General features: G+C 48.3%; 7 protein-coding genes across 7 annotated transcripts; 5 read left to right on the top strand and 2 right to left on the bottom strand.

Annotated features, from left to right (window-relative positions):
• Positions 1-1,129: 1,129 nt before the first annotated feature.
• Positions 1,130-4,759, bottom strand: FMAN_05735 (putative ECM16-putative DEAH-box RNA helicase; the record flags this gene model as incomplete). Its single annotated transcript, XM_041827573.1, has 1 exon — positions 1,130-4,759. The coding sequence occupies one exon, from the start codon at positions 4,757-4,759 to the stop codon at positions 1,130-1,132; it is 3,630 nt and encodes a 1,209-aa protein (XP_041678523.1).
• A 291-nt stretch (positions 4,760-5,050) lies between these two features.
• Positions 5,051-5,552, top strand: FMAN_05736 (uncharacterized protein; the record flags this gene model as incomplete). The annotated part of the gene is made up of 2 exons (XM_041827572.1): positions 5,051-5,203; positions 5,256-5,552. 2 exons carry the CDS (start codon positions 5,051-5,053, stop codon positions 5,550-5,552), a joined length of 450 nt encoding a protein of 149 aa, XP_041678522.1.
• A 1,366-nt stretch (positions 5,553-6,918) lies between these two features.
• On the top strand, positions 6,919-8,888 carry FMAN_05737 (uncharacterized protein; the record flags this gene model as incomplete). The annotated part of the gene is made up of 10 exons (XM_041827571.1): positions 6,919-6,947; positions 7,004-7,243; positions 7,301-7,318; positions 7,370-7,436; positions 7,501-7,564; positions 7,619-7,706; positions 7,760-7,871; positions 7,923-8,529; positions 8,587-8,658; positions 8,716-8,888. 10 exons carry the CDS (start codon positions 6,919-6,921, stop codon positions 8,886-8,888), a joined length of 1,470 nt encoding a protein of 489 aa, XP_041678521.1.
• Positions 8,889-9,688: 800 nt separating this feature from the next.
• Positions 9,689-10,726, top strand: FMAN_05738 (uncharacterized protein; the record flags this gene model as incomplete). The annotated part of the gene is made up of 4 exons (XM_041827570.1): positions 9,689-9,929; positions 9,980-10,363; positions 10,424-10,556; positions 10,612-10,726. The coding sequence occupies 4 exons, from the start codon at positions 9,689-9,691 to the stop codon at positions 10,724-10,726; spliced, it is 873 nt and encodes a 290-aa protein (XP_041678520.1).
• A 1,276-nt stretch (positions 10,727-12,002) lies between these two features.
• FMAN_05739 (putative phosphoprotein phosphatase 3-alpha catalytic chain) lies at positions 12,003-13,994 on the top strand (the record flags this gene model as incomplete). The annotated part of the gene is made up of 4 exons (XM_041827569.1): positions 12,003-12,177; positions 12,372-12,961; positions 13,010-13,914; positions 13,964-13,994. The coding sequence occupies 4 exons, from the start codon at positions 12,003-12,005 to the stop codon at positions 13,992-13,994; spliced, it is 1,701 nt and encodes a 566-aa protein (XP_041678519.1).
• Positions 13,995-14,964: 970 nt separating this feature from the next.
• FMAN_05740 (uncharacterized protein) lies at positions 14,965-17,507 on the top strand (the record flags this gene model as incomplete). Its single annotated transcript, XM_041827568.1, has 2 exons — positions 14,965-15,195; positions 15,246-17,507. 2 exons carry the CDS (start codon positions 14,965-14,967, stop codon positions 17,505-17,507), a joined length of 2,493 nt encoding a protein of 830 aa, XP_041678518.1.
• Positions 17,508-17,765: 258 nt separating this feature from the next.
• On the bottom strand, positions 17,766-19,216 carry FMAN_05741 (uncharacterized protein; the record flags this gene model as incomplete). Its single annotated transcript, XM_041827567.1, has 5 exons — positions 17,766-18,137; positions 18,192-18,817; positions 18,877-18,882; positions 18,948-19,015; positions 19,086-19,216. The coding sequence occupies 5 exons, from the start codon at positions 19,214-19,216 to the stop codon at positions 17,766-17,768; spliced, it is 1,203 nt and encodes a 400-aa protein (XP_041678517.1).
• Positions 19,217-20,977: the final 1,761 nt, after the last annotated feature.

Genomic DNA, 20,977 nt, shown 5'->3' with positions numbered 1-20,977 from the left:
ATCAGTATGGGCACAATGAGATCAAGAGATAACTTCCTCAATAACTCCAGGGCAGCCGCAGTTAACACGAATCTGATCTTTTGTATACTATTTGTGTTAAACAAAAAGGTAGCGTCAATTCATTAGTTGGACTTACGTTGATAGCATTGCCTCTCGTCAAACTGACGATAGCTGCCTTTGAAGCACTATATATCGCTGTCCCAATTGCCATTCAAGGTTAGAGTCTGTTAAACGTAATGTATTCTCTCAAGTTTCTGGTTTCCCTATAGCCAAGGTTTTCCAACTCTGACAATGGAACCTCTAAACCCAGGCCGTCCAATATCCTCACTGATCATATTTTTTTTTTCAGCTCTTCTCTCGCAAACAGCCAGAGACCACGCAAGTTGGTATGTGTAACATGATCAGACTTTTCAGGGATGGCTTCATGACTCTTCTTTGTTGGACCGTAGATTCCTTTCCAGCCATCGTGAGTAGGAGTCAAAGGAAAACAGTGTATAGACATACCAGCACAGTTGACGGCATAGTTAATGCGTCAAAATGCTTGATAGAAAGCTCCATGTTCCCACCAACTTCACATGTGTCAAGGTTATCAACGTGTCTGATGAGCACACATGGATCTGCATCTCTGCTTACAGTTTCGATAGCCGCCTTGGTAGCGTTCAGGCCTGTGCTGTTTTTGTCGAACAACGCGAGCTTCCGACACCCTTCCATGGCAAATTATATAGCGAATTGACGTCCCATACCTTGGACCATCAGATGAGATAGCTATTTGGAGCAGTGGGCCATACCTGATGCGACGCCGGTTACCAAAGCCACGCCTCGGAAGAGGGTATTGGATCTTTCAGACATATTAATGATTACTTTGTCCAGACTCACACGAGAAGAGGACCTCAAGCGTACACCTTTTGTCTTATGAGCTCAACTGAAACCGTGTACTTTGAAGTTCTCATACTACCTACTTATAGCATCATCTTGCAAAATGACGTCGAGATCACCCAATCACACAACGCTTTTACTGCAGACTCAGAACGAATATATATATATATGAAATCCCAGTTTTTATAAACCACGAGGTATCCTGTCTATTTCAAGACTAAATTATCGAAAACATCTTCCATATCTGCAATCTCTACTCTACAACCCATCCCTTGCCAGGAAGCTTTCTCTGCTTCACCTTCTTCGCAGGGAGAGGCCATCCTTGACCACCGGCGCTCTCGGCTCTCAAATATGGAACCACAAAGCACTCTCTTACTATAGCTCCATCCGTGCCCGTTGTGGGCTTGAGCTCCTTAATCGGTTTGCCGTAGGTGATAAGGGGCGTTCCCTTGGCCAACCCTGCTAGTTGCCCGCCAGTTACGTCTGTAAGGGCATGCATTCTTGTCTTGGGGCGCTTCTCCGCATCAACTGAATGCGCGGCTCGCTGAAGATAAGAGTAAACGATGTACTCGGGGCATTCCTGAATACTGATGTGGGCAAGAGGCGAGGTGGGGTGGATGTATACTGCACGGTCGCTTTCAACTTCCTTGCCAGCGTGGATAGGAATCAAGGGGATATATGGAACGTCGATGGACCGGCGAGGCTTGCGGAATTGCTCAGGGGGGTTGGGTGTAAGATCTGCTCGAATAGCAACCTGATCCACGAAGCCAGCCGCGACCATTTGCTTCAGCGCAGCGACCTGTTTGGGGGATGGGGGATCCAGCTTGTCCTGGTATTTCAGGTTGGTAAAAGCTGAAACATTGGTCCTCAATAACTCTGTGATCTGTCTTCGCAGTTGCTGGATCTCCTTAAGCACCTTGTATCGAACAAAATGACTCTCACACCATTCTTCTGTAGGCTCATGAGCAAACTCACCCACGACTTGCAGAAGTTTGATAGCATCGGATTTATCGTCTAGGTAACAGAAGTTCTTGTGAACCTCATTAAACATCTTTCGCACATTGGCTTGACGATCTTCTGCAATGACGTCTGATGTTGTACGAATAGCTGTATCATCCTTCGCTGCGAGGGCAGGAATCGCTTGGTTCTCAGGAAGGAAGATTTCGGCGGCTGATAAACCAGCAACAAGAGCAATTGTGTAGTGGATGCAGTCATGAAGATGGCCAACTAGCAATATGCGCGCAAACCTAGGAGACAGAGGGAACACAGACATGGTTTGGCCAATCTGCGTAACTTGTCCTGTCGAGGAGATAGCAGATAGATATGTCAAAAGCTTTTCAGACTTAGCAAGGGCTCGTCGATCAGGTGGTGTAGGGAAGGGGAAGTTGACAACATGCTGGAGGTTCATCGCTTTGAGCTGTAGCACGATACCCTCAATAGGCATTCGCAACAACTCAGGATCTGTGAAAGGTGGGAAATCTCTCTCATATACTGCAGAGGAGTAGAGCCTGTAACAATGGCCAGGACCGGTACGACCAGCACGACCAGATCGCTGGTTTGCGCTGGCTTTGCTGATCCATCCAATATCGTAGCTCTGAACTCCACTTAGACGATCATACTGTCTCTCTTTTGATCGTCCACAGTCAAAGACATATCGAATACCAGGAATGGTCAAACTGGTTTCCGCAACGTTGGTTGCCAAGATGATGTTTCGTGTACCCTCAGGTGCTGGCTCAAAGACTCGCATCTGCTCGCGTGTTGGAAGCAAGGAGTAAAGAGGCAAAACTCGCATCTTTAATGGTGCAACCTCCTGGTCCTCTTCGATCTGAAACTCGTCCTCGTCGTCCTCATTTTCGTCATCTGTGGGTATCTCATCAAAATCATCACCAGTACGGTCATCCACATCTCCAAACTCAATATCCTCGACCTCAATAGGAGCCTCGCTAGCAGAAATTTGTACTTTGGGTCCATCCGCAGTCTTTGGACCGCCAAATGTAGCCTTTAGCTTCTTGCTGAGCTCTAGAATCTCGTTGCGGCCAGTCAAGAACACAAGGATATCACCAGGTGGTAACTTCTTATGACCCCTGCTAATCTTTCTGAAGGCCTCTTCCACGTAATCATGCTGAGTTCTTCGGGAGAAATGAATGGTGACAGGATGTTGTCGGCCCTCAACCTCCAATACTGGCGGGGGAGTAGCAAACAGCGTCGGATTCATGGTGAGATCTTCTATCCGCAATGTAGCAGACATGATGATGAGTTTTAAGGGTTTGACTGTAGGATCCTCTGCTGCTAGCTCTGCTCGGAGCTTGATAACTCGGCTGAGCATACCAATCAAGATATCCGTGTTGACGCTTCTCTCATGAGCTTCGTCGATGACAATGGCCGAATACTTCTTCAGTGTGATATCCTGCGCAACTTCTCGTAGCAAGACACCATCAGTCATGAACTTGATAGCCGTCTTAGGATCAACTGTGCCCTCGAAGCGGATCTGGTATGCCACCACCTCGGACTTATCACCAAGTTCCTCGCCAACTCGCTTCGACATACTGACAGCAGCGACTCGACGGGGTTGAGTGATGCCAATCATACCAGGCGTTGGCGAGTCAGGTGAACCATAACCAGATTCATACAAGAACTGAGGAATTTGAGTAGTCTTTCCTGAACCTGTGGAACCGCAAACAACGACAATGTCATGGTTATGAATGGCTTCCATTATCCTTTGTTCCTCTGATACCACGGGAAGTTTTAACCTAGCCTCCTGAACTTCTGGTATTCTCGTAACCGTCACGCTGTAAACCTTTCGGTTGATATTCTGCGTTGGTTGCAGTTCCATGGGTAAAGGATCTTGCTCAGGGGCTCGGGGAACAAAATTTTCTGGCTTGGGTATTTCAAGATTTGTTGTTGTTCCCTCGATGGATTGATAACCCAGAGCTTCGTTTCGCTGTTGGTGTGCCCATGCCTTGAAAGACGATGATCTCTGTGCTTTGTTTTCGTCTGCGTCTTCCATGTCCTCATCAGACTCTTCGGGTCCCTCACTAGATTCATCTTCTTCTTCATCATCGCTTTCGCTGTCATCATCTGCGTTGTTATCCTTGTCAGCCGAGTCGTCGCTGAAACCATTCCACTCGTCGCTATCGCTATCACTTGCAACACTGTCGGCTTCTTCAGACTCGAGCTCAAGTGGCGTTTCGACTGGCGCTAGGGAGAATTTTGATTTGACTCCACCTCGCTTCTGACGCTTTTTGATCACCGGTCGTCCTTCGTCGTCGACCTCGAGCGGTCTCTTCAGACCCGAACCAATTGTTGGCGCAGAGGTTTCTGTTTTCGTTTGATCCGACTCTTTGGATGTGGGCGCGGGCGCAGGAGTTGGTGTGGGCTTGGATGGCTTTTTTTCGTCGGGCTCAGATTCTTCACTCTCATCGCTCGAGATCTCTTCATCCACGTTAAGCTCTTTTCTCTTCTCAAGAAGAATCTCGTTTCTCTCCTCCTCACCACCCTCCAAACCAGCTTTCTCCTCTCTCATAGCCCGCCTCAATGCCTCCTTCTTGGTTTCGCGACCCTGGCCAAGGACTCGGCTGCTCGAGAACAAGGTTGTGTCGATTTGTTGCTCAGCAAGTTTGGCCATCAGCTCGCGGGACTCATCCTTGCGCAGTTTGCCCTCAATGTATTTTTCCAATCGCTTGGCCTTCTTTCCGCTCATTTTAGCTCCTTCTTGGCGGAGTTCCGCCTTCATCTGTGCCTTTTTGGCCTCCCGATCAGCCTTGGCCGTCGGCAGGAGAATCTCCTGGTTTGGGTTGTCCTGGACTTCATGCTGAGCATTCTCCTTGGCTCGTTCACGGGCGAGGACTTTGTGCTTGCGTTGACGAGGAACGTATTTGGCCATTTTCTTTTTACTGTCTAGCGAATTGACAATAATTTTGCGAAAATGGCATGAAAATATTGATACGTTGGAGGATCAACCCAAGTCGCAGATGCAACGATAAATTTCATGAAATTTTGGGAACAAAGTCGTTCTGCCGCGAATTACCGCCAGAACCTGGACCTGCTTTAGGTATAGTGCGGGGTGGTGGGGCCGTCTAGCTCAGCGGCATGGAACGCCTGAACCTAGCCCAGTAGCTCGAAGGGGTTTCAAAGCTAAAGCTCAACTCTACTCAAGCATAATACTTCTTCAAAGATGGCGACTGTTGATGTTAGAGAGGACGCTTTCCCTTCCAGATCTCGAGAGGTCTCAGGTCTCGTGAATGGCATAGCTACAGAGATTACATCCACCAGTTTCACTGACAAGATACTCATCACTATCTCCCAAGAAGGTCGACTTTCACAATGGGTAATTGAGTACTCCGAGCCTTCAAGCTTTACCATAGCTGACATTGTAACAGATACAAGTTCCCCTGACAGGTTCATCATCTGGAGTTGTTGAGATGAATCTTCCCAGCTCAAGCAAAGGCCTTCTTCCATCAACACATCTCACACCAACAACGCTCTTTGGTGGAGGGGGTGAGGAGCGTGAAACTCTAGGTCAACTTTATGCAGCACAAATTGCCAGCCAAATTTGTCTCAGATCTCCCGATGACCGACGAATACTGGTCCTTGGACTTGGGCTTTCTAAAACAGACCTGGAGCGTGAAGCTTTCTTTGATCTTTTGGAGCTTGCCCAGAAAGTGTTCTCGATTTGAGCTCTGTGCTCCGCTTGAAGTCTTCAGAAAACCATAGTTTTGCTCAACGATCAAAACCTCGCCGATGCTATCCACCCCATTCCTCTCACTGGGCACACCCGTCTCCGAGGCGAGTAGCTCTGCTGCCGTGATGTCAGGCCCATTGCTGGATGTTGTCCCAACGGGTACGACTGTGGGATGGCGAGGTTTTTCACCGTTCAGGCGAATGACTATGCTTGTGGTGAACTTAGTATGGCTTGCGCTTGCTTCGTTCGGGGATGTGATAGAAGTTGAGGTTAAAGCCTAACTGGGGGTTTATTAGTTCGAGGCTATGTCTCATGATCTATGAATTCCGATTGCTATACAGGCGCATAAGTATCGAACTGAGATTTCTCAATCTCAACTGCCTGGTTTCAGAAGTAAAAGGTCTGCAAACTCAATTGCAAGTATAATCGAGAACTATCGCCCATTGCATTACAAGGTTTTAGCTGTCAAAACATACAAGCATCCATAATATATATCCTATAACACCATATTGATCATGCTGTAAATACATTAATGGTAGAACAAATATCCTTGTCTTTAGCGACACTAGCCACTGTGAACTAAGACTATCGATGTTTAACAAGATATCTATTAGTATAATAAGTAAATACCTCACAACTATCTCTTACATCCAACCCCGCCATTGGCCTCTGCTAATGATGTAGCGGTCTTCCTTACTTGTATTCGCTCATTCTGCCTCTGATATGGTTAGGACATATGCCATTCGAGCGGCTGTTGAAGGAAACGTTATCTCCCCCAAAACTTTAACAAAAAGATAACTGAGCAAAGGAAGGTCTCATCTATACACATGCACTAATAATGTTCCTTAAAAGAAATGGCAAATGTGTGGCTAGTCTTTTTTTCTCTCTTTTTCCACTTCTTCTTTTCGTGCTTAATGGAAAGGGTTTATTTTTGGACGGCCGTTCAGCTATCCATTAAAACCATTAGATGCCTTAGAAATCCCAGCAGCAAGTAGAGCTGTCAGAGCAGAGACAAAAAGTGAACAGTAAATATTTCAAGTACTAACATAGTAAGTGCAATATTACCTAGGGGCCTTAGTTCTAAGGTAATGAATGACCTTGGTTAGTAGGTAGTGTAGTTGAGATGATCATAAGCTCCACCTATGCACGTGCCATCAATGAACAGAAACGCCCTTTGCTTTGTCGACTCACACGAACTCGGGTTATCGGAGAATCCTAATGCGAATGTCAGGGCTGCCGATATATACCGAGGTATATGCAGCTGGGGAAAGAAGGCAATGTATTATATGACTGTTCCTTCATGACCATTGACCTCTAAACAAAAGATCTAGTATTATTTACTGTCTCCCAACTCCATCACAATGTTCAGCCGACTTGCTCGGTGTTCTGGGTAATTTGATACTCTCACGACTCTACCAACCATGCTAATTTCTCTATTATCCACAGCACCAGGCTCTTTAGCCGTCCTGGCCCCTTAAGCGCTGCAGTTTCTGGGAAGAAACCGTACAGTCTGGGCTCTATGCTATCCCGAGAAGCCAAACGGAGGCAAAGGGAAGCCCAATCTGAAATGGGGATGCAAATCGAAAAGTCCGCCCACAAAACAACTATTCGACGTACAGAAACATCGCAGATTCGCATGAAACGCCAGGCCTTGGATGGTAAAAGTACCGCTGAGTATCGTACCTTGTAAGTGAAGCTGCGCTTATGATATTGAGGTCGCTGACATTTGGGCTTGGGGTGAAGTCCAAACATGTGGTTACGGTGAGTAGACGACCCCTTTTCACCGATTGCTAAACGCTCATGGGTTTCTAGAGATAACTGCCAGTGCAGCCAATGTGTCAACCAGGATACAAAGCAAAGGAATGTTGACACCTTCCAGGTGCGTGACTACTTACTTCTACGACACATTGGGGACCGTGTAGCTAAACTGATACACGACTTAGTTGAGAGAGGAGGACCTCAAAGTCGTTGATTTTAAAGAAACAGAGGACAAACTCCATGTTAACTGTAAGAGCTGATTTGATTTTGGGTGGCGCTATCGATAAATACTGATTGCCATAGGGTCTGATGGTCACGAGAGCCAGCATCCTCTGTCATACCTCCACTGCTGGTTCAGAGGAGCATACGCCGAAGAGTTTGGTAAGGATCAGTAAGCTCATCACCACCAAACTACTTGCAATGTCGAGATCTCTGACAGTTTAGTATGATCCGATTGTGGGACTCGACCATTGAGACCCAACCTCCCTCAGTTCCTTACAACCAATTCTTCGTCGACCACGGTTGGGAAGCTATCGGTGAGCTTACTAAAAAGATTGTAAGGCATTTTGAACCTTATAACTATGGCGCAATAGCTTATGCATCCTAGCGTATTCACGGCTTCTGCTTCGTCACAGATGCACCAGTCTATCCCGAGTCCACGGAAGATCTCCTGAAGCGCCTTGGTCCGATCAGAAATACACATTATGGCGGCTTCTACGACTTTACACCAGATCTTGCTATGGCTGATACAGCTTACACAAACCTCGCTCTGCCAGCTCACACAGACACTACATATTTTACCGAGCCTGCGGGCTTACAAGCATTTCACTGTCTCTCACACGAGCCAGCTCCGGGTGAAGCGCTTGAAGAAGGGGAGTCCTTAGGTGGAGAGTCACTCCTTGTTGATGGCTTCAATGCTGCTGTAACCCTCAGAAAGGAGAACCCTTGGGCTTTCAAAACTCTTGCCCAAGTCGAGCTGCCATGGCATGCAAGCGGTAACGTAGGAATATCTATTTCTCCAGACAAGGTGTATCCTGTCATTGAGCAGGAGGAAGGTGGGCATCTGAAGCGAATTCGTTGGAATAACGATGATCGTGGTGCTGTGAGTCCCTACGATGCTAAAAACTGGTACGCCGCGGCTCGAGTGTGGAATGAGATTTTGCGCCGCAAAGAGAATGAGTATTGGTTCAAGTTAGAACCCGGAAAGATCGTCAGTAAGTGGAGAGATTCCTTGCTGAAATTACAGTCACATGTTGACCTTGTCTACCTAGTCTTCAACAACTGGCGAGTTTTGCACGGCCGAAGTGCGTTCAAGGGTATTCGGCGAATCTGCGGCGCCTACAGTAGGTCTTCAATCAATCCTATGAACCTTACATATTGGCTGACGTTTCACTCAACAGTCCCCTATGATGACTTTGTGTCTTGCTACCGGGTGACAAACACACCAGGAGGTCGGGTCGCTGGACGCAGCTACAACAACAGAACGAGGATGGGTTACAGCAATCGGAGCAAGAACTACAAAGACATTACTGAAGCTCCTAAACAAGAAGCGCCAGTCATACAGAAAAGTTGAAGAAGCCTGGTAAACAAGGAAGGGATTCAATTTTAGCTGGATGGCTTGTTGGAATAGTTGGCGCCTTACCAGTAAGACTCATGAATCAGAGCTCTAGTTACATGCACTTGCCGACTGTAGCAGGTTGTGTCTGTATTATTCAATATTAGACAGATAAAGGCTTCATTTTACCCGCGATAATCGCCAGCCTGAATGCAGAGACAAGGTTATGTCAAATTCGGCACAGCCGCTAATGGCGGGGGACGCTTTAACCCCGCGAAATCCACTCAGCCAGTTGACAGACTCAACCCGGCGAGATATGGAAAATTGATCAGAGCTGAATGGACAGTAACAGGGCCGAAAGTGAACATCCGGGCCCTCACAGAAATAGCAGTCACACTAGAGGCGAAGCTGTTACAGCATGTCACAAAACATCAAGTCTTACAACGGCTAATCTGTGAATGACGCCTGCTCATAGGCGCGCCAGACGGTGGAGACGGCTTTGTGCCTTGCCAACCTACAGACCTTCAGGTAATACAGTACGTTGGGTCCACTGAAGGGACAAGGGCTGTGGGAGATTCTTGGTCTGGTGAGTTTGGTTCGTCGATAAAATGTCGCAAAATGAGGATAGATATTCAATTGGGAGAAGAGCCGAGGATGTTTGGTATTGGACAAAAGTTACAGGACTATATAAAGTATGACGGTGCCCTACAAATATTGATTTGGGTGCGTAACCTTGTCGACCTGAAGCTTATCACTCAACGCCAGAGGCTCAAGTGAAACAACATTAATATTGTCTGAGTTCAACCTGATTTGCAATCATGGATCCTAAAACTGGTGCATTTCACCATGATAACATGGCTGTGCCAGATACTTCCAGAATTCTTCCACTATTCTCTCTCAAAGGTCGCACAGCTATTGTCTCTGGCGCTGGTGCAGGTATTGGTCTCGCCATTGCTCAAGGGCTGGCAGAGGCTGGCGCCAATGTGGCTATTTGGTACAATAGCAACAAGCAAGCACTGAAAGAAGCTGAGAAGATCGAAAAGGACTACGGTGTCAAGTGTAAGCCAGCTTATCCCTTTTCAATAGCGTCGTTACTTACGAAGTGCCAGGCCGAGCATACCAAGTCAATGTTATCTCACCCGAAGCAGTTGACAAGGCCATCAACGACATTATCTCTGACTTCAATGGCCGTCTAGATGTGTTTGTGGCCAATTCCGGTATTGCCTGGGAAGATGGGTCCTTTATCGACGGGCCTACTGAGAGAGCTCGCCGTGTTATGGAAGTCAACGTTGACGGTGTTATGTGGTGCGCCAAGAGTGCAGGAGCACATTTTCGAAGACAGAAGAAGGAGGGCACAACGCTGGATGGAAAGAAATTGACCAATTTTGTGGCGGGCAGCTTCATCGCTACAGCATCTATGAGTGGAAGCATCGTCAACATCCCTCAATTGCAGGCAGTATACAACGCTTCGAAGGCAGCTGTGATCCACTTCTGTAAGTATCATATCATTTGCAGAACTACCTAAGCTTGTACGACTAACCAAAGGCTTCTAGGTAAATCTCTGGCTGTGGAATGGACAGGCTTTGCCCGTGTCAACACTGTATCACCTGGATATATCAAGACCGAGATCACAGATTTCATCAGCGAGGACGTGAAGAACGTTTTCAAGGAAAAGACAGTTGCTGGGTGAGTCTGGGCTGACATCAAAATTTGACTTCCTGTTGACTAACACCATATCCAGACGTCAAGGCGAAACTGGAGAGCTCAAGGGAGCTTATCTGTACCTGGCTAGCGATGCCTCATCTTTTACAACTGGTCATGACCTGGTCGTTGATGGTGGTTACTGCGTCCCTTAAATATGGCTACAAACTGTTGGCAGTTGAGCGTTCATGTCATGTCTTGTTTGGCTAAGACCAGCTGCATACCTATGCATTGGCACGAGAGAGCTTGGAGAACAGATATCAAAGGTATTACGATGAATATATGTGTCACGTCGTTTTGTCAGCTTCCCTACTACTTGGCTGAGGTCAGGAAATGTGAACAAGATTATCATCTTGGACCAGAAATGCCAAGGTGGCTTTATCAGGAAATGACCGTTCCAAACAAGGTTCTGATGATCTGCACCTGGAGGAACTATTCAGCAGCCAAGAGGGCAAAGACATGCTGGCGAGCTGTAATAATGAACTGTTGATTGATGGGCATAACACGGGCTAGGAATGCGAACATTCATATCCTCGTCAATAACCGTCGGATTTCGGATACCTCTGTCTCAGTGATCTTTGGTGGACTAAATACACTCAAGACCACATGGGTAGGTTCGTGAAAATCGATGTGAGCGCAAATGCGCAGAATGTTACGAAGTGAGCAATAATATTGCACTGTTCACCGCTCTCTTTATTAACCGTTATCCCACTTGGATCATTGATAAGATTCTAGGCCCAACCTACCAGCCAAATATCCGATTTTAGCAGCAAGTTTCAGGGCAGTCGGTCGTTATCTTAGCTTTCCCTTCCCCGTAGGACAAATTAACGTTGCGCAGTAGCGCAAAGAGAGAATGAAAAGCTCAGCTGTGTCCTTTCCATTGGTAAACGAATGATGACCACACGAGCGAGACTCCTCCATTTAATTACTTCTATCTTATGATTGGGCCGAGGTCAGCATCTGTCATTGAAACGTTAGGAGCTGTTAGATTTAGAAGACGGGAGCTGCCTAGATGAGTAAGTACTGTGCCCGCATTCACTCGTATATCTCCACCTGCCAACGCTGGATCAGTACTTGAGCTCCCTCCCGGGGTACCCAAGCCCAGTGGCCCCTAGGTTCCTGTAGAATCGTTCAACCGTCATCTCCCAACTAGCAGTGACTGCTGAGTTCTTACCTCCCAACCTGACCTCCCGCCGCTCTTTCTAGTCAGCCCTACCTATATCCAGTAACCGCCTTCTTTCAAACCCGGCCACGGCATTTGCTCAGAAACTTCTCGTGCGCATCGCCGTCTGCCTTTTTACTTAGTCGCATTGCATTATCTCTTTGTGCAAGTTTCTATAAGTATCACACATTCATCGATCACAACTATCAACGCCTTCACCGCCGCCAGCTCCATCCTCCCCTCGCCTCGTCGCCCCCTAGCCGCCCACCATGGACTCTGAAGGCGAGGCCAACACTGCGCCCTCTACTGAGGAGCGACGCAACGTCCAGGTCGACAATGCCATTCGCGCCATTCAGGAGAAGAAGCCGGTCCCCGAGATCGATTTTACCATTCACACCATGGAGGATAACACTCAGGTCAGCACCTTGGAGCGTGTGTGCAAAGGTTCGTGACATCCCCTCCAGTTGTCGCCGCCTCAACCCCGCCATCATCATCGACAACAATGTTGTCGCAGATTTGTCCACAATATTCCTAGCTACCACTCAGGCTGGTATCATGGTACCTACAAAACTACAGCTATGGTCTTTCCCATAAGCTTGTCTCACTTTGACTGACTCGAATCTATTGCATTTTAACAGATGTCCAAGCACCTGCCATGTACAAGCCTACCGACGAGCAATTCTTCGATGATGACACCCATTCTAAGCCCAACCTTCAGTTTCTCAAGCAGCATTTCTATCGCGAGGGCCGTCTTACCGAAGAGCAGGCTCTTTGGATTATCAGGAAGGGTACCGAACTTCTGCGCGCCGAGCCCAATCTCCTGGAGATGGACGCTCCCATTACTGTCTGTGGTGACGTTCATGGACAGTACTATGATTTGATGAAGCTGTTCGAAGTCGGAGGTGACCCCGCTGAGACCCGATACCTCTTCCTCGGAGACTATGTCGACCGAGGCTACTTCAGCATAGAGTGTGTCCTCTACCTCTGGTGTCTGAAGATCCATTACCCCAAGACCCTCTGGCTGTTGCGAGGAAACCATGAATGTCGCCACTTGACTGACTACTTCACCTTCAAACTCGAATGCAAGCATAAATACTCAGAGACTATCTACGAGGCCTGCATGGAGTCATTCTGCGCTCTTCCCCTTGCTGCTGTTATGAACAAGCAGTTTCTTTGTATTCATGGTGGACTGAGCCCCGAGTTGCACACCCTCGACGACTTGAAGAGCGTTCGTTGATCCGCATCCTGCCCACATGCCTGTGACTGACCTTACTAGATTGATCGTTTCCGCGAGCCCCCTACTCAGGGTCTTATGTGCGACATCCTCTGGGCTGATCCTCTCGAAGACTTCGGCCAGGAGAAGACAAGCGACTATTTCTTACACAATCATGTCCGAGGATGCTCATACTTCTTCTCCTACCCAGCTGCTTGCGCCTTCTTGGAAAAGAACAACCTTCTTTCTATCATCCGTGCTCACGAGGCCCAAGATGCTGGCTATCGCATGTACCGCAAAACCCGAACCACCGGCTTTCCAAGTGTTATGACCATTTTCTCCGCCCCGAATTACCTCGATGTCTATAACAACAAGGCAGCGGTACTCAAGTATGAGAACAACGTTATGAACATTCGGCAGTTCAATTGCACTCCTCACCCTTACTGGCTACCCAACTTCATGGATGTTTTCACCTGGTCTCTTCCTTTCGTAGGAGAGAAGATCACCGATATGCTCATAGCCATTCTCAACACCTGTTCCGAGGATGAACTTAAAGAAGAGACACCCTCCTCAACCTCGCCTGGCCCTGCTTCGCCAGCTTTGTCCAACGACCCTGAGTCGATTGAAGTGCGACGCAGAGCCATCAAGAACAAGATTCTCGCCATCGGTCGCTTGTCTCGTGTATTCCAGGTGCTTCGCGAGGAGTCGGAGAAGGTCACAGAACTCAAGACTGTATCTGGTGGAAGATTGCCCGCGGGAACCCTTATGCTTGGTGCCGAAGGCCTCAAGAACGCAATCAACGGATTCGAAGATGCTCGAAAGGTTGATTTACAAAACGAGAGGCTACCGCCCACTCACGAAGAAGTCGTCAAGCACCAGGAGGAGGAGCGAAACATCGCGCTGCAGAAAGCAGCCGATGATGCCAACAATGACAAGAAATTGCAGCAGCTCTCCAGAAGACTCAGCACGTAAGTCATCCAATCTTATGGCATGAACCAAGCCACTAATATTCACCAGTGATCGCAAGAACCGAGCTCCAACGTCATGAACATAGTTGTACAGTAGCATATACGTTATTGTTATAAATACTGGTGAAGGACTTGGATGAACGATTAATTATCATTCTCCCATATATGAAGGCTGCTGAAGCCTGCCAGGTTTTCCTCTTCATCGTAACTTGACACTCTGGTCATTTTCACTAGCAACGAAAAGTCAGGTTGTTGTTACTGGTCCTACGCTCTGAACTTGGGCAAGGAACAAGGCAGGATAGACGACAACGGCGTTTTTCTGAGTGCCAAGTAGATATGCAAATAGCATTGAGCACACTGTCTAAGAGTGGATGTGCTACCCAGAGTCTCAAGTTGGCAATGCACCTTAATGAATACATGAATGCTTTTCAATGGTCGATTGTGCTTTGTGTCTGAAGATAGAAGCTCGGAGAAGCTCTCTTGACAATCCTCGGTGTAAGCTGCTGCAACCCTCCATTGGATGCTGGCGGTAGAATTTTACACCACAGCACATATTACTGACATCTCAGAGCGTCTCTTCACTTAGCCCATCATAGCTGACTAGCCTTGATATTCTCACCTATCGGAGGCTAGCGAGTGAGAAAAAAGAACACCAAAACACTAACATATTGTAGGATCAATTCTATGGAAGTACTCTTAGTTGTGAGAGTTATAATGAAGTAAAGATAATGAGACATAATGCATTAGCTTTAAAGTAAATGTTGAAAGATATTCACTTACGTTGATTCATGGTCATCTCCAAGGTTGTTCGTATAGGGTAACTCTATTAGTTGTGATATTTGAAAGTCTCACGTGATCTGGCGTTTTGTATGTCACGTCGCTCAAAGAACCGTTTGCCTGACTTGAATTATGTCAAATATTCTTTGTTCTCGAAGATTGCCCCCCTAGCTTTAAGGCTCACCCATACTTTATTAGCAAACTGCGCTATGCGCTGATATTCAAGATTCATCTCCGCGCTCCCACGACGCGCGTTGTCACATCTCTTTTTCAATGTCTTGCGCCCCAGCAGACAACACCAACATCATGGCGCAATCGGGTGTCGAACAACCACCGTCGAATGGCGAAAAAGCGTCTGCTCCTGAACCGCGTAAATTCAAGGCCTCAGATCTTCCTCTACCTTCGGCGACAAGAGCAGCGATAGAATCGCTTGCCCATAGCTTCAAGAAAGAGGGAGCCTACGATTCTATTCGAAAGCAAGTTTGGGACAAGTTTGAAGCCAGCGTACGATGAGATAGGAATACATGCGCAATGCCATACTGATGCATAATTAGGATTACGAGGCTCAGGTCACGAAATCGATTCTCGAGGTGGCCGAGCAGGAAATTGAGCGCAACCCACAGCAGCTTCTCACACTTGATCGGAGAAAGGCTGCGGCTCTAATCGATGGCGCTCTAGAGAGATCCGGGGTTTATCACAAAGCAGAAGATGTCATTAGCCAGCTGATCGATGTGGGCGCCATAGAGGAGCGAATCCGCGAAACACGCCGGGCCGAAGTCGGCGAGGAAGCAGCTGAAGCAGAAAAGGTTCGGGGCGCCAAAACAGACGAAGAATATGAGGCCGAGACTGAGGCTCGACGTGCGGAACGTGAAAAAGTTCGGGAAGAGCTACGACAAAAAGAGGCTGCAATCCAGGAGGAGAAACGAAGAATCCTTAAAGAAGAACGAAAGAAGGAGGAGCGAGAGCGAGAGAAAGCCGAAATCAAGCGCCAGGAAGAAAGAGATGAGCGTCGCCGAAAGCGAGAACAAGAGCGCGAGGAGCGTGAAAGACTACGAGATATTGAAAGAGAAAAGCGACACAAAGAGCGCGAGCGTGAGCGTGACAGGGACCGAGACCGCGATACAAGGGATAGGGATAGAGATAGGGACAGGGACAGGGAACGCGACAGAGATCGCGACCGGGATCGTCATCGTGATCATGACAGACATAGGGATGATCGGCACAAGGAGAAACCAGCGGCCTCTACAGAGCTGAAAGAGAAACTCTCTAAAGAAGAACACGATCGACTGGAGCAAGAGGCTCTGGCCGATTTACTCCGCGAAAGCTCCAAGCCGGCCCAAAAGCAAGAGTTGGAGGTTGATTCATCCCTCGCACCGCCGCCACGTAAAACGGGGCCTGTTTCGGCCATCAACCCGATCAGGCGAGAACGTTCGTCGATTGCAGAGGGCCGCAAGACCAGCGATGCAGGGCTCGGAGCTGAACGTGATGGCCATGGAACACCTGCACAGGCCAAGAGACCTGAAGCGGACGATCGAAAGCCGAGTCGTAGTGCTTCTCGGATCGTCGACCGCGATGGGGATCGCGAGAGAGATAGAGAGCGTGATCGCTTGAGGGAACGAGATTCTCGTCGCGATAGACGCTCAAACTCACCACACAGAGGCATCAGTGGGTCGCGTATTCGAGACAGACGTGACAGAAGCCGGTCTCGAGCTAGACGGGAGAGGAGTCGTTCACGAACTGGCAGAGAGGACCGTGCGGTTAGAAGCCGATCACGACCCAAGTATGACCACTACGAGCGAAGTAGATCCCGAAGACGTGACCGTAGCCGTTCTCGACCTAGAGTGGTCGAGCGAAGAGAGAGAAGCCGATCAAGACCTAGACCCGAGCGCCGAGATCGAAGCAGAGACAGAAGGGACCGCTCACGACTGCGCTCTGATAGACGGGAAAGGAGTCGTTCTCGCACTCGACGTGATCAAAGCAGGTCTCACGACACTCGTCTTGGTGGAGCTGACCATTATGACCCTCGAGAAAGAGACCGTGAACGAGACATAGATCGACCTCGTGACCGAGAGCGCGACCGCGAGAGATCTCCTCTGAGACGGAGAAGCCGAGAAAGGCTTCGTGATGACCGTGACCAAGCAAAGCCTCGCGATAAGGAGCAGGAAAAAGCCGCCCCCCAGAAAGAACGGGAAAGAGAGAAGGAAAAACCAACTGAGCGTCGTAGTCGTTCTCCATCACGAGCCATTGCCACAGCCGCACGACCGAGCTCCAGCAAAGCTCAGGATGGCCTTGAGGAGTGGAAGATGGAAGAAGTCAGAAAGCGGGAAAAAGAAGCCAAGGCCTATCTGGCGGCTCAGAAGGACGCCAGGAACAAAGGCCTCCCAATCCCTGGACTCGACGACAAAAAGAGCAGTGGTGAAGTATCTCCTGACCTACGCCGCCGCCGGATTCAGGATGACATCGACAGGTATACGCCTGGAGGCTGTGAGGAGCGGAGGAGGAGCCGTTCTCGGAGCCGCAGCCGACAACGGGATACAACAAAAGATCGAGACCGGGAAAGAGAAAGAGAAAGAGAAAGAGACAGAGACAGAGTTGATCGTGATAAGCCGAGGGGTGGAGATAGCTATCGTGAGCGAGATAGAGACAGAGATCGTGATAGGGACCGAGACCGAAGGGACAGGGACAGAGATCGCGATACGGATCGACGTGATCGTGACAGGGATCGTGAAAGAGAACGATCGAGGGATAGGAGGAACAGGCGAGAGCGTAGTCTATCTCCTCGACGAGAAAGGCGGGGAAGTAGAAGCCGCCGTTGATAATAAGTTGGGTTTCACAGAACAATTGTAATTTTGGCAGTTTTGAAGAGCATCGGGAGTCTAGCTACACAGCTGCAAGTTCGTTCGCCATGGGTTAGGTGGATTAATAAGATACCCCTTTAAACATGAATTGATAATCATAGCAGAGCTTTTCCAACAATTTAGCATCACACCTCCACACGGCTGATGGTATACATAATTTCATTAAAACGTTTGATCATTATTAAAAGTCTATATAATGCCTAAGTGAAATCGTCATCAATGGGCAAACCACGACGAGGTCACCCGAGTTACATGCTCGCTAGATAACCCATGATAGTGCCATAACGCGCCAGCAATTATCACGGTGATGAAACCCAAACATCCAATCATGATGCCTTTGCGTAAAGTAGAAGACATCTCGCCCTCTCGATTTAGGGTACCGGTACCCCATGCAACGGCTTCTTCCCACATGTTGAGGAGTTGTTCGTAACCGATCGAATATAGAACAAGACCCATAAGGGCAACAGCGTATCCAAGTGTTTGCGTAAGGGAGATGTGAGTACCCCAAAGCACAACAGAAGCAGCCACGAGAAGGATGCTCTTAAGAATACCACTCAGAGTCATGACAAGTCCTGATGTTTTACCGATCTGAATAGGAGTCAGCAGTGAAAGTGAATTGCGGGGGATTAAATTCTGGCTTACGAGGAAGACGCTGATGACATTCAAGAAGAATGCAAGGCAAGCATTGGCAAGCAGGACGCCATAACCGGCTTGAGCTGCATCTTCCCACTTGAATCGGGGGCCTTCACTAAACAAGACAACGAACATGTTCATAAGGGTACAAACAGGTGCGTAGTAGTAGAGGCCGACAAGAGGATCCATACGGAGACCCTCGGCACTGAGCATGACCTGGATCATGACAACACGCACGGCTTCGGCAATAGTGCCGCACATCTGAAAGAGAAAACCCCACCAGGAGAACTCGATCTCTCCAAAACTGGAAATGGCGACACCGGCAACAATGAGCATGATGTTGCCAAATGTCTTACTATCTGGTTGAGCGACACCCCATACCCACGATGCCACAAGAGTGCAGACAGGGCCGGTAGATTTGAGCATCTGAATAAAAGCAACAGACAGATAGAGGTACACGATGTTGGAGAAGACAAGCGAGGCCGAGTAGAGGACGCCGATAGGGAGAATGGTCCGTATGTAGAGTCGTCGAGTGATTGGGAGTGAATGGCGTGAATCGAGAAGAGACGTAGTGCGAGCAAGGAGTTGTGTTGCTATTGTTGCAAAGACAAGATGCCATGTTGTGAGGATGATAGCTGGTAGCTTGTTAGTTTCAAGTCACGATACACTATGCATGAACAAGTAGACTACTCACGATATCCTGTAAGAGTAAGTTAGCAAACTCATTCAATTTTGAAACAACTTGGTTAATAGCAGGAAGCTTACGGAATCCAGCAGTGTCAATTAGCCACTTGTTGAAGAGAATCGTGGTGTTGGAAAAGAAGATCCATGTTCTGTTCAAGCATCATGTTAGGCATCCCCGCACATGTAGAACTTATTTAGCCACACCTAGAGCTCACATACATTATGTAGACGGACGCGTGTATTCCTGAACCTGTTCCCTGGTTTAGAGGCTTTTCTGAGAATCCATCGTCGACAGCCTCAGACCCACGCGACATCCTGTTGTTGGCCTCCAGATCATTTGATCCCGCCATTGTTTCGAGTGTCTCAGTTTGAGAGTAAACAATCCTTCGATTTCGTTTCTCGAGATGGGGAGGAGTAGGAAGTGATCGGTGGCTTGCTGACTGTCGTCGGAGACACGATACAGCGCGTAAATAGTGCAAAGCCACCTGGAGCTAGACCCAAACTCTCGTCTTCGAGTGACGTATTATCCAAGGGAGAGCAGGGCGAAAAAAAGTTTGGAAGTCCAAAAAGAGGGAGGAGAAGAAAAGATACCGAAAGTAAAAGAAAAAGAAATTCGGTGTCTTAAGAGGCTGGAAAGAGACGGGAGAGTTCGATGATGAGGAGGTCTCACAAGACAAGTCGAATAGCACGGTTTGGGAAAGTGGCTGGTCGAGCAACTTCCTTTCCTGTTGGTGCAAGCGGAAGCTGATCTGATGCGAGCTTGTTGCGACTGCCTTTATTAGTGATGTGATCGATCTGTGTATGAAAGCAGGAAGCTTCATATACGTCGCTCTTTGTTCCCAGAATTATTTGCTTTTCAGGATTATTGCAAAAAATGAAAGAAACGGAAGCAGAGACAAAAGTAGGAGATAGGTACCCTTCAAATTTGGACGAGGCACCACACACGTGGGTTCATCGTACTTATTAATAACAAAACACTATACGGATACAATCGCAGTCAAGGATATACGTTTTCTCATCGCGCTCAGCCTCGAAATAGGCCTGTCCCTAGCCAGACATCGGCTCAGTGTTGCCGATCTCTGACATAGACAACCCAACATCGACTCCCAAACGAACAAATCCTACGACTCAACGCCCTGTTCTTCAGACAAAGGCGCCGAGTTCCAGCCAACAACCGGGTCAAAGAGCGGAACTAATACGTCAACAGACCCTCGTGAAAGAACTCACCGTCGTTCGTCTTACTCCTCGTACCTGCCAAGCAAGTTACGCTCAAACCTATCATCACAGACGAAGCTTTTCCAGTGCAAAGGGGCGCAGGGCAAATCGTCCCACAAGGCAAAAGCAGCTGGCTAGACGGCAAGGCAAGCCCATGCTGATCACCACCTGGGGGCATGGATGTCAGAGACCCTGCCCCGGGGGTTTCTGTTTACGGATTGACCAATCAGGCTGATGCATTGACACAGCTAAGCGTTGTCCCCTGGCTGGTACAGGAAGCTTGGCATAATTGCGAGCTGTTTATACGAGGAGACCCTCCTTGGTCTAGATTTCATCTGTAACCGCCTAACTCGTTTGGTCCTCTGGACTGTGGGACTCTGAGAGCAGGATGAACAGAAAGCACATGGCAGCTGTCAATTCTCCCTTTGATCGGTCTTGGCCGAGTACGCAGCACCTCACAGACCAGGTCCTCGAAAGTTGAACTGGCTCTAATCTGATGGGGCCACTAACAGTTATACGGGCTGTTAAATTCCTCCAGAATTGCGATGTTCATTGCATCTGAGGAATTATGCCAAGGGACCTGCATATCAATGACATCTCATATTGTCTCTGGCTAGCATTTTCCTCAGCATGACACATTTAGCAGATATTCAGAAACTCACCATCAACTTAGACGCCTATGCCCTCCTTACTAGTTGCCGATTTAACCGCGGAGTGAAGTTTATCCCGCTTCTTCAGGAGGTTGATCAACCAACTGGCACTATAAAATACCACTACGCATTTTCCCCTCGGCGTCCTGCCGTTATTGTTTCGGCACTCCGTCGGGTCCGTTCCCACTGGAGTGGGCCAAACCGCTTCTCGACTCTCTATTCTCGGCCCTTCAGTGCCGGCACCAT

Source organism: Fusarium mangiferae, assembly GCF_900044065.1.
Source record: "Fusarium mangiferae strain MRC7560 genome assembly, contig: FMAN_scaffold002, whole genome shotgun sequence".
Classification (NCBI taxonomy): Eukaryota; Fungi; Ascomycota; class Sordariomycetes; order Hypocreales; family Nectriaceae; genus Fusarium; species Fusarium mangiferae.
The sequence above is the reverse complement of the archived record's forward strand: the minus strand, read 5'-3'. Positions and strand labels throughout refer to the sequence as shown.